Source organism: Notothenia coriiceps, unplaced genomic scaffold, assembly GCF_000735185.1.
Source record: "Notothenia coriiceps isolate Sejong01 unplaced genomic scaffold, NC01 NC01_scaffold00035452, whole genome shotgun sequence".
Classification (NCBI taxonomy): Eukaryota; Metazoa; Chordata; class Actinopteri; order Perciformes; family Nototheniidae; genus Notothenia; species Notothenia coriiceps.
Genome location: NW_011368153.1, coordinates 363,795 through 383,062, shown reverse-complemented (window position 1 = coordinate 383,062; position 19,268 = coordinate 363,795). Strand labels below are relative to the sequence as shown.

Sequence of the window (19,268 nt, the reverse complement as noted above, 5' to 3'; positions counted from 1 at the left end):
GAAAAATAAATAAAAGTGATAGGAACCTGCATTGGGGTGTAATGATGGACTGTGTCGACATGCAGGAGTAGGGATATGAAACATTGGGAGGAAATTAGATATTATGCCCCGAAGACAACTGCAGCCAGCAGCACATTCATTATTGGCTGGATATTTATTATTAAGAATTTCTCTTCATGAGTGACTGCAGCGGAATATTTCGGCCCCGCTCGAGCTACCCAAAACGCTGTGTGTGTGTGTGTGAAGGTGTGTTTGTCTGTACAGTATCTGTACGCGTTTGCATGCACGTGTACAAATGTTTTCTAGCATGTTGTCAGAGGATGCTGACAAGCTGAATACAAGAAGATATGGGTTGTCATGTGTTACTCTTTACATGACACACACACACCCACACACATACGCTGCTGTACAAGCTCCTCAGGTAAAACAAAAAAAGACATGCAGTAGCACATGTTTAAAACGCCCTGATCTTGGTTAAACAATTCCAAATCAAATCCTCCATATTTCCACCTGACAGGACCACATTCATGGAAACAGTGTGGTAGAAAACACTAGACAGCTGTTAAAAACCAAAGCTCCTTGCCAGGACTTCCTCCAGTTTTAATCACAGCACAGTGAATTTTAAACAGCAGTATAGAAGGGCCGCTGTCCAAGCCCCCAGAAATGTTATTTCATTTTTTCCCTCCCACCTCTCCGCTCTAATCCACTTCAATTATGTTTCCTCCCATTTCTCCTGATCACTTTACAGCTCAGCAGCACCTGTGCTAATTGTGGCGGCGATGATCGCTGATATGTTTTGCATCCTTAAAGGAGTTTGAGAGGGGGACGACAGATAAACATCTCGCCCCCGGGCTTTTGGAAAGCGTGGCTCAGTCTAGCAGATGGCCATCATATTATATGAGGAGAGCTTCTCGCTGAGGCTGGGGTATGGGTGGGTGGGGTGTAATGAGTCCGAGGTAGCAGGAGGAGGAGGAAGAGGTGGGGAGGGGGCTGATGTGGACAGGGAAGGATTAAAGGAAAGGAGGAGGGATGGGATGAAGGAGGGAAACTAAGGAAAGAATAGAATGGATGTTATAGAGAAATACAGGAGAAATAAAGGATGAAAACATGAGGATAAGGAAGAAAAGGAAGGAGTAATATGTTTTGTAACCTACATGTAGCAATATATATATATATATAGATATATATATTATTTTTGCACAGTTCCTCCTTTGTTGAAATTAAGATAGGAACATTAAAACCACACACAGTACATTTGAAGCTACCATAGCATTCGGTTAGGTTAGCTTCGTTTAGCATAGCACAAAGACTGAAAACAGTGACATAGCTAGCCTGGCTCAGTCCAAAACAAAGAAAATCCACCTACCAGCATCTCTAAAGCTTACTTCTTAATGTGTTTTCCCTTATTACCTCAAACTGTTAAAATACCGTTAAACTACACATGCTTGCCTAGGGACCTCAAAGACTAGGAAGTTACTGCGCCTAGCAAATTAACGGTAGCAACTTCACATAAAACCAAAACAAACTGTCTAAAGGTTTCTTAAAAACATGAACAAGTTCACACTTTAAAGAAAATGTGTTAGCATTGAGTCTCAACTCAATGCACTGCCTTTAACCAAAACACTGATGATATATGTAGCCTACAGTCTTACTATTTGTTTATGTGTAGCTCCTATTTAGCAAAGGACGACAGAGATTGTGTGTGAATGTGTTTGTGTGTGTGAAAGAGAGAGCAGGTGTGTGTGTGTACATGTCTTGGTGAGAGCGACCGCGTATCCCTCACCTAGCCACCTCGCTGCCCCCACTGAACCGATTGCCCCCGTAATGAATGTGCTGCCAGCCCTCCCTGCTGTGGCTATCCGAGGCCGGGCCACATATTATATAGCAGCCCATCTGAAGTGGACCACATATTATATAGCAGGCCATTTGCTGGGATGATGAGCTCCGGACACCTCCCATTATTTATTAGGAAGGGCCACAGCAGAGGTTGGATGGCCTAGGTTACCAGGTGTGTGTGTGTGTGTGTGTGTGTGTGTGTGTGGTTGGGAGTGGGGGGGTTGAACAATGAGGTGGCAGTTGGATAATGAAAAAGAGAAAAAGGCAAAAGAGTTCAAATGCTGGCCTATCTATATTTAAACATTATTTTGTTTCATTTGTCTGAATCATACACACAGTCATCGTCTTCTAAAAACAACTAAAGTCACTTCTGCTTAAAAAAGAAAACATGCTTGTGTAAAACAATAAAAAGGCAAAAAGAGGCAAATTCCTATGTGGCTTTGAAGAATGGCTGAAATCCTCAGCGTTCTAACAGGGGTCAGCCTGCTTTGTTACGTGTGTTCTCCTGGTGCTAAAAGACAAATGATGTACTTTGCCTTGGGTCAACTGGGCTTTCCCATCCCATAATGACCTTTCAGGGAGCTGGAAGAGAACAGCAGTTCCCATGGCGATGAAGCAGGACTTTACGGCGCACGTCAAACCTATATATAATGGCAAACTAATGTTGTAACACTGCGACTTCTCGACCTATAATGGACTGCTTTACTGTTCATCAATCATATAAAAACATATGCTTAGCACGGTGTCATAAATAAAGCCTTTTGAAAACTAAAATGTTTTCCCCAATAAGAATCTGCAGCCAAACAAGAAAGTCATTTCCTGTTTTCAATCGAGTTACACGCTCCCCATATGTTCGACACAGGAAAACTTCTGTGTGTTTGTGTGTGTGTGTGTGTGTATACTGCTTCACTGCCAAAGGTTCCCTGGAGGAGCGAGGATCTCTGTCAGTTTGTCATCAGATACAAGCTGCCAAATCCTATGAAATACCAAATTACTAATTGGCCCAGCGTTCGGTTTCCCGCCTGGAAGTGAGACTGTAATATCAGGGCCTCTATTAGGATCACAGGGAGAGCCACACTCAGCGGGCCCCTGCTGAGCTGGCAAGTCTTTTTCATTTCACACCATGATATGGCAGCGACACTCACACACATAAAGAGAGCATCAAGGACAAAAGACTCCTCACATGAATTCCTCAAATATCTCCTTGATTGGGCGGTTTAAGTTTGCAACCATTTAAACAAAGTGAGATTTTCAGTTTATTGTAATATAGCATTTCATTGACCTCTCTCAGGACATTCTCTTCTCACCTGTGTGTCCATCCAGAGGTCAGAATGAATGGTCAGCTAACAGAACTGCTGCAGGGCATCTGACAGGGACGACTCTGGGTCCAAGGGTGAAGGACGGTGTCTCTAATCACTCTGCAGCCCTGCAGCTTACAACTCATTAATCTGGGGACGAGATTCTAGTCATGTTTTGTGGATTTTTACTCATAGCAAAACCGTATCACAAAGATTTTACAATTTAAATGAGATGTCTCCTGTACAGAAAATGGAAAAAGCAAATTTGTTTTTTTGTGCACCTTCAGCATGGAATATGTTGCTGTAAGACTTAACTCTGGGTGATCGATCTCATCAGATGGGGAGGTTGTGGCTCAGTGGGTTAGTAAGCTGATCTTTCGTTTCAGGGGAGCGCTGGTTCAATCCCCACTGCAGTCAGCATGTCGTTGTGTCCTTGGGCAAGACACTTTACCGGAAGTTGCTCCTGTGGGGATTGTCCACAGTATTGAGTATAAGTCGCTTTGGATAAAAGTATCTAACAAGTGAATGACATGTAATGTGAAAATAAAAAATATGAAGCACATTCCTTTAAATATCACTATTTATTTGTATTTTACCTGGTTACGAAACAAACTTTTAAAAACACTTTTGAAATGTCAAGTTCCTTTTCTTGATTATTTGTTCCTTTAATATCTTTTCTCTTTTTTTTCTTCTTGTATTTGCTGGTGTCTGCCTTGGCCAGGTCTCCCTTTTTCACCATTAAGGTCAAGCTACTGGTTAGTAAAGGGACAACAATCTATATATATATTGGATAAGTATTTTATATAATACGTAGATTGCAACACGATAAACAGTTAGTTAGGCAATCGCAGGTCCCAATTACTATCTGGATTAAATGTTGTCCATTAAAACACAATGCACAGTTGTATCTATAGTAATGCAGGGATTCAGTGCAGATGAGCTCTGCAGGAAATACAGCAAACCCCCCACCCCCCAAAAGAATCAGATGCAATCCCCTACTATTACACATTCATGTAGATTTGTGATTGGTAGAATATCTCCAAAAAAGTCTGAACAAAATATCCTCAAAAGCGCCAACAAAGGGGATTGAAGTGTACTGTGGTAGAAGCAGGAGTGAGCTTCACCACCACATAATCATTTAAAGTGAATGAGTGTATGAATGACACACACACACACACACACACACACACACACACACACACACACACACACACACACACACGATGGATCCACATGCATTGGACAGCCTCGGCACAGTTAAGAAGTCTGCTGTTTGTTTTCTGTCGAGCAGTGCTATATTTTTTTCAGGACTCCTAATCAAACATGCCTAGGGCCACTGGATGGATAAACACACACACAGTTTGGCAACATTTCAACTCTTCTCTCAAGCGGTGCAAAGGGGAGAGAATAAGGGTGGGCTGATGAGAAACACACACACACACACACATACACATACAGATACACACACACACAGAACACGCCGGACTTGAAGAGAAACGTCTCAGTTTGTTTTAATGTAAAAAGACCCTTTCAGCCGAACACATGGTTAAGAAATTATGTTGACATTTTTGATGAATCGATGTACATGGGAGCAAATGTCTCCGTATCCCGCCAAATGTCACCACATGGTCACACATTCTTCATGAATCAGGGCACAGTCTGATATAAATTACAAATAAGCTATGAAAAAAAAGCCACTTTAACCGAGACAATGATTATGTAAAACTAAGTTCTTTCTGGCACATGCGGAGGCAAACATGCCTTTTTATGTTGTGGGGGACAAACATTCATTTCTGACATGATCGATAAGTCACCCCGTTTTCTTTCTTCCTATATTACACTTTTTCCAACCCTTATACTCGTAAAAAGTCATTTCCAGTGCAAAACTGTGCGATTTGGTTAGCGAAGGCGCCGGCTTCCCTTTAGAGAGTCCTCAGTGTCGTCCTCCATGATGGGAATGTTTCCGTAGGGCTTCAAATGACCCTCTTAGCATTGATCCCCTTGTAAAAAACGGTTAGAGTTCCTTCAGGTTGCTGCAGTTTGAGGCAGTTCTACACCAGTGGTGTACTGGTAGATAGAGAGGGGGATACAGCAGCTATCACCCGTCATAGTTTCATTGTGTCATGTAGCTGGTGGGCCAACTCTACAACAGACTGCCACCAGGACTTCCACTGCACCCTTGGGTTCCTCCTATACGTTTTGTGAAAGAAATCTGACTTTCTTTCCCGTCATCACCCAGCTCTTAAGGTCCTTGATGGAGGGAAGCTTCATTTTATCGCTGTTTTTACTATAAACATTCAAGAAGATGCCGAAGAGCACCAGAAGGCCAGCCCAGATGTACCTGACAAAGAAGAGACAGGATATTTTATTATGGCAGAAATGATAAGCAAAAACAACAAGGTGCTAATGTAATAACTGGTATAAAGAAGGGCAGGGTTCAACTTGATGGTCATGGAAACACTTTGCAAATGCTGATAAGGAAATATTTGAGTTTGAAAAGTGGAAGCAGCAGCCATGAAACGGACTGTGAGTCCAGCATGGTGGAGGGCACACACCAGCTGGAGGGTAGAGGAAGTTGGCGAAAGACACACAAAGTTTTGAGTATCTTGTGAGTATGCATGTAAAAAGTAAAGACAGAGCAGGAGAGGTAGAGCAGAGAACGACCCTTTGACAGCAGAAGGAGGGAGAGTGAGAGTGAAGGACAATGGGAAGGAGCAGGGTCTGAAAATGGACTGCGGACATGAAAACTCAGGGCAGTGGGAGCCAGATTAAGTTTTATTAGTCAAAGGAGAGGCCAGAGTAGACTCATTTTAAACTAGGAGGAAAGTAACCAAAGTCCATGTACTTACTGAAAAGTGAAAGGTTTCGCAAAGAACATGAAGGAAAGTACGACAGTCATGGCCTTTCTCCCCGTGGTCACTGCAAAGGATGAGAAACATTTGTGGTTTTAGGTCCTCATTAAAAAGAAATAAAAAGCTCAAGATATGATATGTTACTCTTACATGTTTATACAGACATTTCTAGTATTGTAACTCTTTTTATTATAAGTTAAGTATCAGTCTAAACTATAATCTCAATGAATTACTGACCTGTCACAGCAACCAGGGCACCGAAGAGCTTGATCAAGGCGAGGACGAAGGAGATGCCAAAGTAACCCGTGAGAGAGAACAGGAACGCGTAACCGTACGTCTTCACAGGGTGCTGCAGGGAGGAGAGGGTGAAAAATAATTGGACAGAGAAACATTCCTTTAAACTATTGCCCGCTAGATGCTGCAACAACATCAGCACACACTAACAGTAGGCAAATAAAGGGGCATCTTATGAGAATATAAAATCTAAATTATTTCAGGAGTTTATAAATAAATAAGGTTGAGTTGAGGTTATACAGGAGACACAGGGTTTGATACAATTCATCTGCACATCTTAAGGGAAGATTTGACTTGTAACATGTCTGCAAAATGCTGACCTTATCAGATAACAGCTGTATGTAGCAGCAAATCGTGCATCATGTGAATGCAGCATTATGGGACACTCACCTCTGAGCAGAAAGCCACCGCTGGCCCCAGACCCCCCACACAGAGCAGGCCTGTCAGTATGTAGACAAAGCCGATGGAGTATGAGTACAGCACCTGTCAACACAACCACAGTGGATCAGTCAGTAGTCACACACAGAAAATGACAAAAATCACAATTCATTTGATGCAAGCTGCAGATGTACATATTCTGCAGCGGCGCCATCAGTGTGAATAAATCTACTTTAGACAAACTTGGGAAGACCTATTCCACATGTACATGGGTATTTTTGAGTTTTCCCTCCTTTGAAATGTGGGTGGTTGGGTCTGTGTCCTGGAATTGTATCAGTGGGTGACCTTCCTAGTGCACTCTGACGGCTGCTATAGTAGAACAGTTACTGTACCTCTATGTGTAAACATGTGGACGTCATGTTTGCAATGTTAAAAACAGCAGTATTTGTGTGTACCTAACCTGCGTACATTTGGACTAGGCCTTGTATCATGTACTAATGTATACTTGGGTCAGTGTACCATTTCAGAGTTGGAGCCGTTGTGGAGCTTCATGGCCTTCTCCTGCACGTTTCCGATGGCGGCGTCTGCACACAGTGCCAGGGAGATGAGGAGAACACCTGTAAGTAAAAACACACTCAAACTAAGACCACAGATATCTGAATAGAAAGTATTTGTTTTAGCTGAAGCTGTACAGAGATATGTTGGTGAGTTTGCACAGAGCACAATTTGTTTGCCATACTTAATTTGTAAGGATAAATAAAATACCTGTGACGTTGAAGTTGGGGGCCACTTTGCTGTCAGCTAGAGTAAACCAGATGAGACCCAGACTCATGCAGAGAGCAGCCGACACATCAGCCACATTATAGCGTTTACCTGGGAGACAAAGAAACAGCATTAAAAAGACGAAACTAACTAATCAGAAATGAAAACGTCTACAATCTCCTTATCCCATTTTGTCTAACTTTGGTTAGAAACAAAACAGGATTTCTTTCAGGAATGAACCGATACAACTTTTGATAAAGCCACCATCAATAAGGATAGAGTATTTTTCATCACGTAGAGAAATCTTCGAAAAAGATAACCCTACTCTTTTTAACTCAAATTAATTGATATTGCACTCAGGTAAAACATTGAACTAAAAGTTGTTCTCACTCTTGGCAAAAGGTTCTGAAGGTTGTGCATGTAACAAAGCACCAAAACAGCTTTGTGAAGAGGCAAAAGTTGGGAACAACAGAGTGAAGCAGTCTGACGGACAGATGCCTAGAGGTTGACAGGGGGACGCAGCATCAGGTCGACCGTGGCCGGCTTTGATTCCCTGACTGGCCTTTGAAGGGCCTCACGTCAGATGCAGCCCCCCCCCCCCCCCGCCCCTCTCCAGCCCCCTCTCCCCACTTTCTTTGCATTCTAAGTGAATAAAATCTGTTTTCCACTCGACCCCTTCAGGGACCCTGGTGCTCACATCTATCCATCCAGGGTGAGATGCAAAACATTACACACAACCTGTCTGACGCCGAGGACAGAGAACTTTGAGTGGGCCGGGTGAGGATGAAAGGAGAGACAGAACCAGAACAACGGACTCAGATAAAAAGGAGGTACCTGAGGATGAAAGGTGGTCAATGCTTTAGAGGGATTGTGAGATGACTGGAATAAGTTTTAAAATGCAGCTTATGAAAAGTGAAACTCTCTTGCCTGATGACTTCGGTTAAATTATTTTAAATTCAAAGAAAACATGTTAACCAGTTTAGGTAATGATGCAAACCGAATTCCGCTTTCCTCTGAATTAACACGTCAAGGCCTAACCTTAGTATACAATTAGATGATACAAAATCCATATCTATTATTTTTTCTTAAGGGTGAACAATTCTAATTTTTTGTCAACTGATCACAACTGCAAATATGGCTCTGGGGGTTTTCAAGAAAGCAGGTTATTTGAAATTCATGATTTCAGTTTATCCTAACCGTTAAATTATGTTAAAGCTTTTCCACGAAGCCAACCCAGAGATCACACTCCACCTTGTTCAAACAACACATATAATGGATCACATTAAACCTTAGGGGTGAGGTGTCAAGTGCAGATCAAATAATGTGGATTAAAGAGACAGCTGCCATATTTAACCCAACAGAACAGCACATACTGAATGACATAGCATGAAGGATCAAATGATTGTCAAATAGGAATCAACAGCATTAGTTGTTTATTGTAAATTCAGCTCACCTTGTATGAACACTCCTCCGATCATGACTGGGATGAGTTTACAGCACTTGAAGATGACCTGTGTGGGGTAGTTCAGGTATCCCAGGGAGGTGTTGGAAAGGCCCATTGTACCCACTGTTAGAACGGCTATCATCATATAGGTCTTCCCTGGTATCCTGGAACACAGGAACATATACAAGAAATTAGAACAAATTTAGTTTTTGTACTTTATTTGCATATTTAGAAAACAATTCCCTCTTTCATGTGATTTACTGTATTGTAAGTGTATAGTGTGTCATCCAGGAGCAGGATAATAATGTACCTTCTGCGTTTGTCCTGCGTTAGCTGAAGCTCCACCAGACCAAACGTGGAGTAGAATCCAAACTGGATAAGAGTGAGATACCATCCGAAAGGCTTGAATCCTTCCATGGAAAATATCAACTCCTGGATGGAGGGAAAAGGAAATCATCAGAAACAAGCAGGTAATGACACCTTGTGAAATAAAAGCTTTGTTTATATGTTTATATCTTTAACAGCATTATTACTGCAACTAGATCAGAACAGCACATTTTGGAGGGACAACATTTGCATGTATCTGCATATCCACAAACAAAGCCTTAACAACACAGTCTTTCTTTGTGTGTTACCTGCAGGTATCCATAGATGAGGTAAAAGAGGAAGACTCCGGCCACGCAGATCATGAACTGTGTGGGCGAGCTGTAGATGCTCAGGTTGATCCCCAGGACCCTCAGCTCCTCCACAGACTTGATGTGGGGCGACATCACCTCCGTGGACGAAGGGATGGAGATGGAAATGTGCTTCCGTGAACTGTTGTAGCTCACCAGGCCATATTTGGCACTCATTGTGTCTTCGGCTGCTGGGAGCTGTAGGGAGATAACAATGTATTAAAGCAACAATTACATAGGACATTCCTGATGAAGTGTCCTCTTGATTAGGAGAGGCATTGCAGCAGTATGTTGATAGATAGACTTTCAATGCAGTATTTAGATAAAGTAAGGTTTTGAACTTGTTGCATCAAGGGAATTACATCAACAACATTGTTTGAGTATGTTATGCAAAGAAGTGACATTTACTATGCAATACGTATCTACAATATAACATTTGAAGCACACACTTGCATGTTTTCTCAGACTGCTATTGCATCACTAGTCTACAGTTATTGCATATGTCATATATTCCTCTTTTTGAAGTATTCATAATCAGCTTTGTTGTTTATCATGCAAAAATGTGACTGTTTTCATGTTTTCTGGAATCACTTACCTCGTTTCAATGATCTGTCACTACTGCAAACCGCAGCGTCATCATCATAAACTAAACTTCAACCTTATAATAGATGTATAGTTCCTGATATTAAATGTGCTACATGTAGCATGTGTTTAAAGTAAGTATGACGTTAGCTCGGCTACATGGAGCAGCCGGTTGCTAACGATGTAAGCTAAAGCTGTCATTGGATTAGCTGTCATAGGTTAAGCATTTAAACACGAGTGATAATCCTAACAATCAAGGTTATTTTATGAGCAGAGTGTTATTAGCGATTACTTTAATCCCTGTCTTTGATTTGTCAGCAAAACAACCAGGCTACAACAGCTCTTTACCTCCAACAGCACTTCCGGGATTCTTTACGTCAATTTATTCTCTTCCTCAGAGGCGAAAAATCATTTCCGTGGACGTGTCGGCATCTTCTGTCGCACATTACGACCGTTTTCATATTTCTCTTTAACAATGACAAACAGCTAACACACATTGAGCAGCCTGTTAGCTTGCTAAATGCTACCTGCACTTTCAGCAGGAGCAGCCAACAACTTCCGGTCCACCGCGGTCCGCGACCTCTGAACTGCGACGCTATTGGTCAACGCAGCCACGAGTCACTGCTCATTATTAGCTAAGGTAATAGCATACATATGCGTCTTAAATATGTACATACAATAAAATTTGTCAGCCCCATGAGTTGTGGAGTAGCACGTTTAGAAAATGAGCAAAAGCTTTTAGTTAGAGTAAACCAAGGCTGCTTTTCTTACCTGTTTTGAAGTATACATCTTATATGTGAGTTTGCTGTCTCCACCGGCCATGGTGCACCTGACCTAAACACATTCAGGTGATGCTAGTTTTTCCAGTTTAGCAAGTTACTTCCCTCCTGTGATAGGCTTCTTCACACATGTCTTACCAGTACAAACCTAATTGGAGAATATTAATGTTACATTCATAACCTCTCTGTTTGTATTAGGGAACAGCCAATGGACCGTCAGCCAACAATGTGACCTGCCAGAGCCTTTACAGAAGCCTGTGGACAGTCTACAGTGAGCAAAAGTATGTAAGTACACTGATGATTCAAACAACATAAGCCTATTTTTAAGACTATAAAGATGCATTCATTTAATTTACTTATGTATTTTAACTTCATGTCACCCTAACTAATATGGTATACAATTTTTTTTAAAGTATTTAAAGAGGCAATAGTCTTTGTGATTTTACGTATCATTATGAAGTAAATCTTGATTGCACAATGTAGTTATGTTGAAGTAATTTGCAAATGGAAATGTTTTCATAGTAAAACAATACTAGAGGTGCCTTAACATGCATCAATCCCCATCTGTAACACTGGCCATCAATAACACATATTTAAGTACAGTAAATAAGTACATTCTGCTGCTAATTAACGTGTACTTTTACTACTTTTTGAAAGCAATGTTGAAGGCATGACTCTTAATGGACTTTTTTTGATTGTGGTAATACAACTCAATCAACACTTACAACAACTTAACATGTCTGAACGTGAAGCCACTTCCATATTCACCTGTTGATGATATGACATGGTGCGTATCATGTTCATATATCATCCTAATATTGTGGTTAGGCATACACTGGAGAGCAGCTTAGTAGCACATAATGCTTTTATATTGTCCAAATTGAATCTCTCCCTATAACTTCTCCTATCTCCTCCCCCAATTATTTCCCTCTGTCTTTCCCATCCTCTCTCCTCCTTTGAAGTTATGTCCATATAGGCTGTCTCCCCCCAACCCCCTACATTTCTTTCCCTCTAAATCCATTATTCCCAACTCTCCCTTCCACTATTCTGGCCATCTCATATCCCTGTCTCTCCCTCTTTGGCTCCCCCTGCATAAGGCAAGAAACTCTAACCCCCCCCCCTCATTCCTCTCCTCCCTCTTCCAGCTTTCCTTTCTCCCTGCTGTCCAATCTCAAATCCCTCCCTGTGCCTGCCTTGTTTCTCTCCCCTCTTTCTCCCCCTGTCCTCTTTCCCCAGCCAGAGGTTAATACACTCCAGGATGGCATTATTTCCTCCCCGGCCCTCTGACAATATAAAAATTCAGAATGGACAGCTCAATCCCTCTTCCATCTCAGATTTGATTGTAATGGTATTGCCTCCTGTCCCTGGGAGGCCCCTGCCGCCTCGCCAACCTGGGCTTTATGACACTAAATGGCCAGGCTACAATTTTTCCATCTATTCAAAAAAATTCTGTTAATAACTCATTTGGAATGAGACGTCTACGGCCAGGTCTCTCACCCCTCTGCTCATAGGGGTCACAATATACACAGGGAAAAGATGCAGGGCGTGAATTGCAAATGTAAAAGGTTAATTAATCTCTGTGAATTTACAATCCCCTTCCCCCGGTTCCCCTTGCACTTCAATTGACAGTCCCAAAGAGACAAAAATGTCATATTTACAACCAAGTGCTCAGCCAGGCAGTGCAGGCCGTCCGAAACACTCTCCCCTTCTCCCCCGTCCAACTTTACAAGTGTACCCATTCATCAAGCGTGATGGATTTATGTAATGAAACCCATTTCCTTTCCCCCCATACGATCCTATTAAATAATAAAATAATTATTTATTGATTATTCAAAAAGGTACATATGCGCGGGTAATGGCTTTGTACCACACCACTGGACCTGCAATAAATAAAGCAGGCAGAGAGAGACAGAGAGAAATAAAGCAGAGCGGGAAGGAGAGAGAGAAAGGGGGGGAGAAATGAAATGACTTTTGAACCAGTGAAATCTGGATCCAATATGGCCTCTTGCAGCACGGATCAGGAAGGACATTATTCAATCTTCAGGAGGCTCATATGGGAGCGCGACCTATGAATGGTTTTGATATACTATATGGACCAAAGAAATGAAAATAGACAACCGGGTGAGTGTCCTGCACAGAGTTTAGCATTTGTTGAATACTCATCCTTAAACCACAATATGTTGGATGTATTTTATGTTTTCTCACAGATAGGGTTAAATACCAATCAATAAATCACATACTAAAAATATAGCAATCCCTCTTCATTAAAACCCATTTCAATTCCAGTTATTGTAGAGATGAGACTCAGAAGATTCTACCTTTTTTAATCATCAACAGGCATCAAAGTGTTTGTTTTGGAGCCGTTAGTTACAGAACAGGCCTTCTCTGGGTTTAGTTAAGTCCCTGCTGATAAAATAACAGTGTTTTTCTTCTTCAATACAAACACCCACTCCCTTATAATGATCCCTCATACTATTTGTTCAATATTAGTATCATCAAAAATCCCCCTAACCCTGGCAGAGGATCATTTAGAAAAAGGAGACACTTTAATGTCAGCCAGATATTACATTGAGGGCTTCTTAATAACCCATTTGTGTTTGGTCTTATCCGCGGCTAAAGTGCACCCGCTCTGCGTTGTCTTCTTCCTGGGCTCGTCTCAAGCCTCCTGCATGCTACGGAAAACAGATGCTATCTCGCCTATATTACTTCTCAAAGCACTCATATCCTCTCCCATGTTATTTTCTTTGATCTGCTAGGCTTGCTGCTCCTTACATTTTTCTTCCCCCCCCCCCGCTCACGCCCCTCCACTCCTCCACCACCCCCCCTCCCTCCATCCCCTATCCTCCCTGCCTGCAGTGACCAGCGAGCAGACACAGACCGGCTCACGGTGGCTGTGGATGTTTGAAATTCAGATCATCTGTTCCCTGTCATCAGAGGGCAAGAGGTGCACGCTGGGTCGGACCTCTTTAGATTCAGCCATTTAATATGCCTTCCCCATCAGAGGGGGGCTTCATATCAGCGTGAGGGTCAATTTACATTCAGTAAACAGACTGCTAAATTCAAAACAGGCAGTTGTAATAATACTAGCAGCCCTATAGGATGACATAACGCTTTTTTATTTTAAGAAATCCTTTTTTAATGTTTTTGCTGACTTGATAGTGAATAAATCCAATCTTGGTTCCTATGTTTTTTTAAACCAGCTGAAAAGTGGAGTAATCGATTACAATTAACAATGTGGCAAACATTTAAATAATGGAATAATTATTAAAACCCATGTTTAAAAACAAAAATATTAATATTTAGCTCCTCAAAATGTTGGGCTTTCTAATTAAAATGTATAGGCCAAAAGCTCATGTAATTAATGCAAATTTGTCGGATTAAAACAATTCCTTTCAGACAGCTTTTTAACATTTTCCCACCAATATGTTATTCTATGAGTAAGAAGAAGTAATAACAAAACATTTTTAGTTCATGAGAATCAGTTTGACTGAAACCTATTCTTTCAACCAACTTCTTTAAGTGAGTACTTAAAAACACTTTTAAAAGAAAAGCAACACAAATAACAGGCCTTACATTAACTGCACTTAAGCAACTGCATCTTCCTTAACAACTATTATAATTTACTTTATTATTTCTGTATTAGATTTTTGCCATTATTTGTCAGCTGACAGCTTGTGTTGACACAAGGGGAAGGAAGCAGTGCAGCTCATGTCATGAATTTCCACTTTTTTCGATTTTAGCAGCATAGCAAATGTATACGAATACATTTGTTTAGTGTCTACTAATGCAGGAGTCACACAAGGATTCACAGAAGTGTTGGTTCACACACAAAGTGACTGCACTGCTAATGTGGTTTCTTGCATTCACACACAGATACACACCCACATGTGTGAAACGAGTGTGTCCACACACAGGAGTGCAGAGGTGGCACCGAGGGCAGGAAGGAGACCGGGGACTCTTTGGCTTTCTTATGAGCAGCCAGGAGGGGGAAGCATCTCTCTTTGCAAGTGTGCCCACAAGAAAAGGAAAAGAAAAAGTAATTAAACAAACAATTTAACAGGAATTGTGCGTCTGCTTATCCAATCTACCATACTCGCTTTTGCACTAATACTTGTAGACAGAAAATGGGGGGGTTGTTGTCTCCTCAGTGACGGTAAATGACACACATGTTTCATTCCCCATTCATTTAACCTGCGCTCTGCTTATGAAGGGAAAGGGATTGAGAAACAAATTATTAGTCTCATTTAATTACGAGTTTTGCTGTGAGCAATAATCCTGTTTTTCCCTCATAACCTTTAACTACTTAATGGATTTGAGAAGCTATTACCTTTCAAGATTTGTGTTTTTAATCACTTGGAGTATTGTCACAGATATGAAATGTCAATCACACACCAGAATTAGTGCTGTGTTTACGTCTGAATATTATTTACTCATGGATTGACGCTGGGGGAGGTCTCTTTGTTGACAGGTTTTGCAAAAACACTGAAATTGTGCAAATATGCAAAAATGTGCTCTGTGGCCCAGTTAGCTTTTCACATCCTTTTGCAATTACTATAGGCTCATCTTAAATCCATGAGGCAGTTATTTACATAGATATTAACATTATATTTATGATAATGGCAAGCAATGGTAAATCTCAGAGTGATATTAAAAATGCGCTTATGTGAATCTTGGATCAGATTATAATAATGACTCAGTTTTAATATGTACAAACTCAATTTTTACTCTTCCTCCTTTGGCGTTTATACTGTAGGTGTGGAAATAATACCTAGGAAGTGTGTGTGTGCCACAGCAGAGGACTTACCTCTTACCCTGATCACGTTTAGACAACACTTCGACTGAGTTTGTTTACTTCCCCTGGAGGACATCGCAGTCCTCTGCCAACAGTCCCACGTGCTGTGACATCAGGCCTGCATATGCCTACATGAATATAGCCTTAAAAACACGAGCCATGTGAAGTATGCTTGATTGATTTTGCCACACACTCACAGGACCGTGTCGGCTTGTGTCCTGATCTCAATTCAGTGCTCGTATGGCGGCATTCTGCATAAGTGGGGAGTAAGTGGCTCAAAAATATATATTAAAAGTTGATTACTCGAAGAGTCTAGGAGGATACATGACGCACACCTGGAGCACTTCAAATATTCAAAACCTTATTCAAATAGAGGTTTTCACCCAGGTTTGACACGGCTCTCAGGCTGACTCCTTTAGACCCCCCATGGCACGGGGGGCATGTAATCATCCTGAGAGTCTCTCTGGGTGTCTGCGCTCTCATAAAGCAGGAAAATGGATCGTGTGGCCCAGGAAGGGGAAAATGAAAGAAAAGGAGAATGAAATTACAGACCTGGCTGACTGCACAAATCATGCATATCATGTTTTATGGCTTGCCAGAAGAATTCAACACCTGTGGATCACCGTAGCTATAATTGTACATGAACGCACCGGGCTGGGGGTGGTGGGGGAGCGCTGCGGTTTGTGTGTCACTGAGTGAGAGTAAGTGCCCCCTCGTAGGTGTCTGTGTGTACGCTAGTGCGTTTTTCTTGGCATGTCCGCGCCTCAGAAACAGAGGGGAGATGATAAAAGAAAGTTACGGGAACGCCTGGTGTTCACTTCTTTAGTACATCCTGGGTGAGCCGCCCACAGCCCACAGGGTTCGCTCACACAGGCTTCATTTACCATTGTAATTACCCTGTTTATTTACCCTACCTGCTTTTGGTGGTAAAACGGGGCCCAATTCATCAGATCAGGACCATTTGGCCTCGCTCCGGCTTTGCCATTTACTTTAATTAAATGAGGCAATCAGTGAATCATAAATCACTTTTCCCTGGGACCACTGGCTCCGTTTGAACCTCTTCTTTTCAAGTGACACGCCTTGTGCCAAGACTTACAGTAGACACACCCAAGTTAGCCAGCATTAACTTTGCATGTGGGATTTTCTTTCTACACCTCATGCAAATGCCCTATTTATACAAGTTGTTTGACACTTCAAAAGCAAAGCTGTTTGAATCAAGGCTTAAACGTAAATAAGAGGACAAGATAGCAGATCGAAAAGCCTCGTCCCCCAGTCTCCTCCCTCCCTCCCCCCCTCCTGGATGCTGATGCTTGAGTCAAATTGATTACACCACTCCATCTGCATCATGACCGGCCTCCTCCTGTGTTTGCCGCCTCTGCCTACAGCACAGAGTTAGTGTACAATTACATATAGTTTAATATATCTGCCTGAGCACCTTTAAATAAGCATCACAAGTCCACAAGGTGATTTGTCTTCCAGCCCCATTACTCCGTTGTACATCTTGATAGCCAGGGATCGCTCCTAGCTATGTTTAAGCATTAAATAGTGTATTATTATTTCACATAAATCAAGCTGAGATGTGAGGGTGGTATTCATAAATTTTGCATTTCTCACAGACAGTATTTTAAAGCCTCTCTCCGCCGCTCTCTGAATTCTGAGACTAAAGCAATTCTGCTGCCTGCACTTGATAGTACATTAAAGACGGGCATATCAGCGAGGTATATTCAAAACAACATGTAATGCAGTTTAGATTAAGTTGCTCTAACACATTCATCACGGCACCGTTTCCATAATAAGTACCCTCGCCTCTGCCAGTGATGCATCCACACATGCGCCATTACCATCGGAGGACAGTGTATTGTTATTGTTATGAATAATGGGGGGAAATACTAATAAAAGTCAATTTATCATAATATCTTCCCAGTTAACCGTGGCTACTGAGTGTCTTATCTGCGCGGAGTGGAATTACATTTAAAGGTGAATGTTTGCCGTCAGCCCGTTCCTTCAAGTGACCCCCCCCCCCTCCCCTTTTTGGATATTAGTCCTGTGTTTGTGCAAAACGTCTACTGAGGAAATGACTTCACTCAGGAAACTGGATGTCAGCCTCACACACGGGGCAGGAGAGCTGCCAGTGTTTCAGGCAGGCCGACAACACGTTCTTTTCTCAGCTCTCCAGTTGAGTGTAAAGCTATGAAAAGTGACAAAGGAGGAAATTGGACTCACGTTTGTTTTGGTTACTCCAAGGACACTTCGCACGTTCGTTTCTATTTCCCGTCTTTGGCCTTGTTTTCCCGATCGGCGCTGATGTAGAAGTCAGGGAGTATAAGGTGTGAGGAGAGCTTTGTCAGTGGCTAATGGAACGGAGGTTATCTTCACGTGTCAGGGACGTGTTCAAAACGTGTTTCTGTATGCAAGATGGGGCCTTGCAAGGAAAAAAAATGTTTGTTTTTATTAGACCAAAATACCTGACTTAAGAAATCCAAGCAGAGCATGTGCTTCTCATTGTCTGACACATGTACAAATCTAATAAATATACATAATACTCCAAAAAAAGTAAGTGAGAAAATCCACAATATAAACTTTAATTATCCAGTAATATTAAAACAAAATCATAAACTTACTATACTTGTTTAAATAATGCAAAAGTCTCGTAAGTTTGTCATTTGCGATTTACATTTTAACCCTACACCGCAATTAAACCTAATTTTCACTTTTGAAACATGCTTTTCATTTCCTGCACATATCAGTTATATGACCCTCTGGCCCGGGGGGGCTTCAGTGCTGCTACAAAGTCAGTAAAAGAACAAATCTTGTAAAAAAAAGTCATCGCAAATTGGAAATTGTCTAGATGCCAGGACAGTAAGTTGAGGGTGGGGGGNGGGGGGGGAGTGAGGAAAAAATGTCTTTGAACTAGTTTTTGCTTGCAGGAAATATCGCTCCTGGGTTGATATTCTTTCTGAAGTGCTTCATGGCGATGAGAATTAAGAAATAAAGCGCAGCGCCAAGTGATTCAGTGAGAAGATGGCGCACACCCACAGGTATTCTGTTCACATGACATCACCCTGTGTATAATTGACAACTTGTGTTTTTTTTTAGGTAGGTTCGCTAAGTTTATAAAAACGTCTTTGAAGGAGAGAGCATGGCTGAATGGAATCAATTGGCAAAAGCAGTCATAATGGAGGAAATTAAGATAATATACTACCGTTATATCAAATGCTTTGATTGATTGACGTTTGGTGAGTCATGCTCTTCGAATCAAAGCCACATCAAGGCCCGTGAGAACGAGATCATATCTGTTCTTCATTCCTTGGAAGAGCGTGTGTGCTGACCTTGACATGTTTCCCACTCTTCAACTCAAGAACTGGAAACTTTTTCTCCTGTCATCTCTCCGTCAGGATCACTCTCCTTCCCTAGCTTACACACACACACACACACACACACACACACACACACACACACACACACACACACACACACACACACACACACACACACACACACACACAACAATACCTGGGAGGATAAATGCCCAGTTAAATAAAACAAACAGCATCCAGACGTGCTCCATTCCAGCTCC

At 41.8% G+C, this 19,268-nt stretch overlaps 1 protein-coding gene across 1 annotated transcript; it reads right to left on the bottom strand.

Moving 5' to 3' along the window:
• Positions 1–4,628: 4,628 nt before the first annotated feature.
• slc35b3 (solute carrier family 35 member B3) lies at positions 4,629–10,786 on the bottom strand. Its single transcript, XM_010791402.1, has 10 exons — positions 10,469–10,786; positions 9,500–9,736; positions 9,175–9,296; positions 8,874–9,028; positions 7,424–7,531; positions 7,178–7,275; positions 6,671–6,763; positions 6,224–6,335; positions 5,984–6,053; positions 4,629–5,475 (listed from the first exon to the last, which is right to left on the bottom strand). The coding sequence occupies exons 2-10, from the start codon at positions 9,713–9,715 to the stop codon at positions 5,325–5,327; spliced, it is 1,125 nt and encodes a 374-aa protein (XP_010789704.1). The 5' UTR covers positions 9,716–9,736; positions 10,469–10,786; the 3' UTR covers positions 4,629–5,324.
• Positions 10,787–19,268: the final 8,482 nt, after the last annotated feature.

Coding starts and splice junctions, on each gene's coding strand:
- slc35b3 (XM_010791402.1), bottom strand. CDS start 9,715: ATGAGTGCCAAATATGGCCTGGTGAGCTACAACAGTTCACGGAAGCAC. Junction 7,532..8,873: donor CGGAGGAGTGTTCATACAAG/GTGAGCTGAATT, acceptor TTTGTCTCCCAG/GTAAACGCTATAATGTGGCT. Junction 6,764..7,177: donor ACGGCTCCAACTCTGAAATG/GTACACTGACCC, acceptor TTGTGTTGACAG/GTGCTGTACTCATACTCCAT.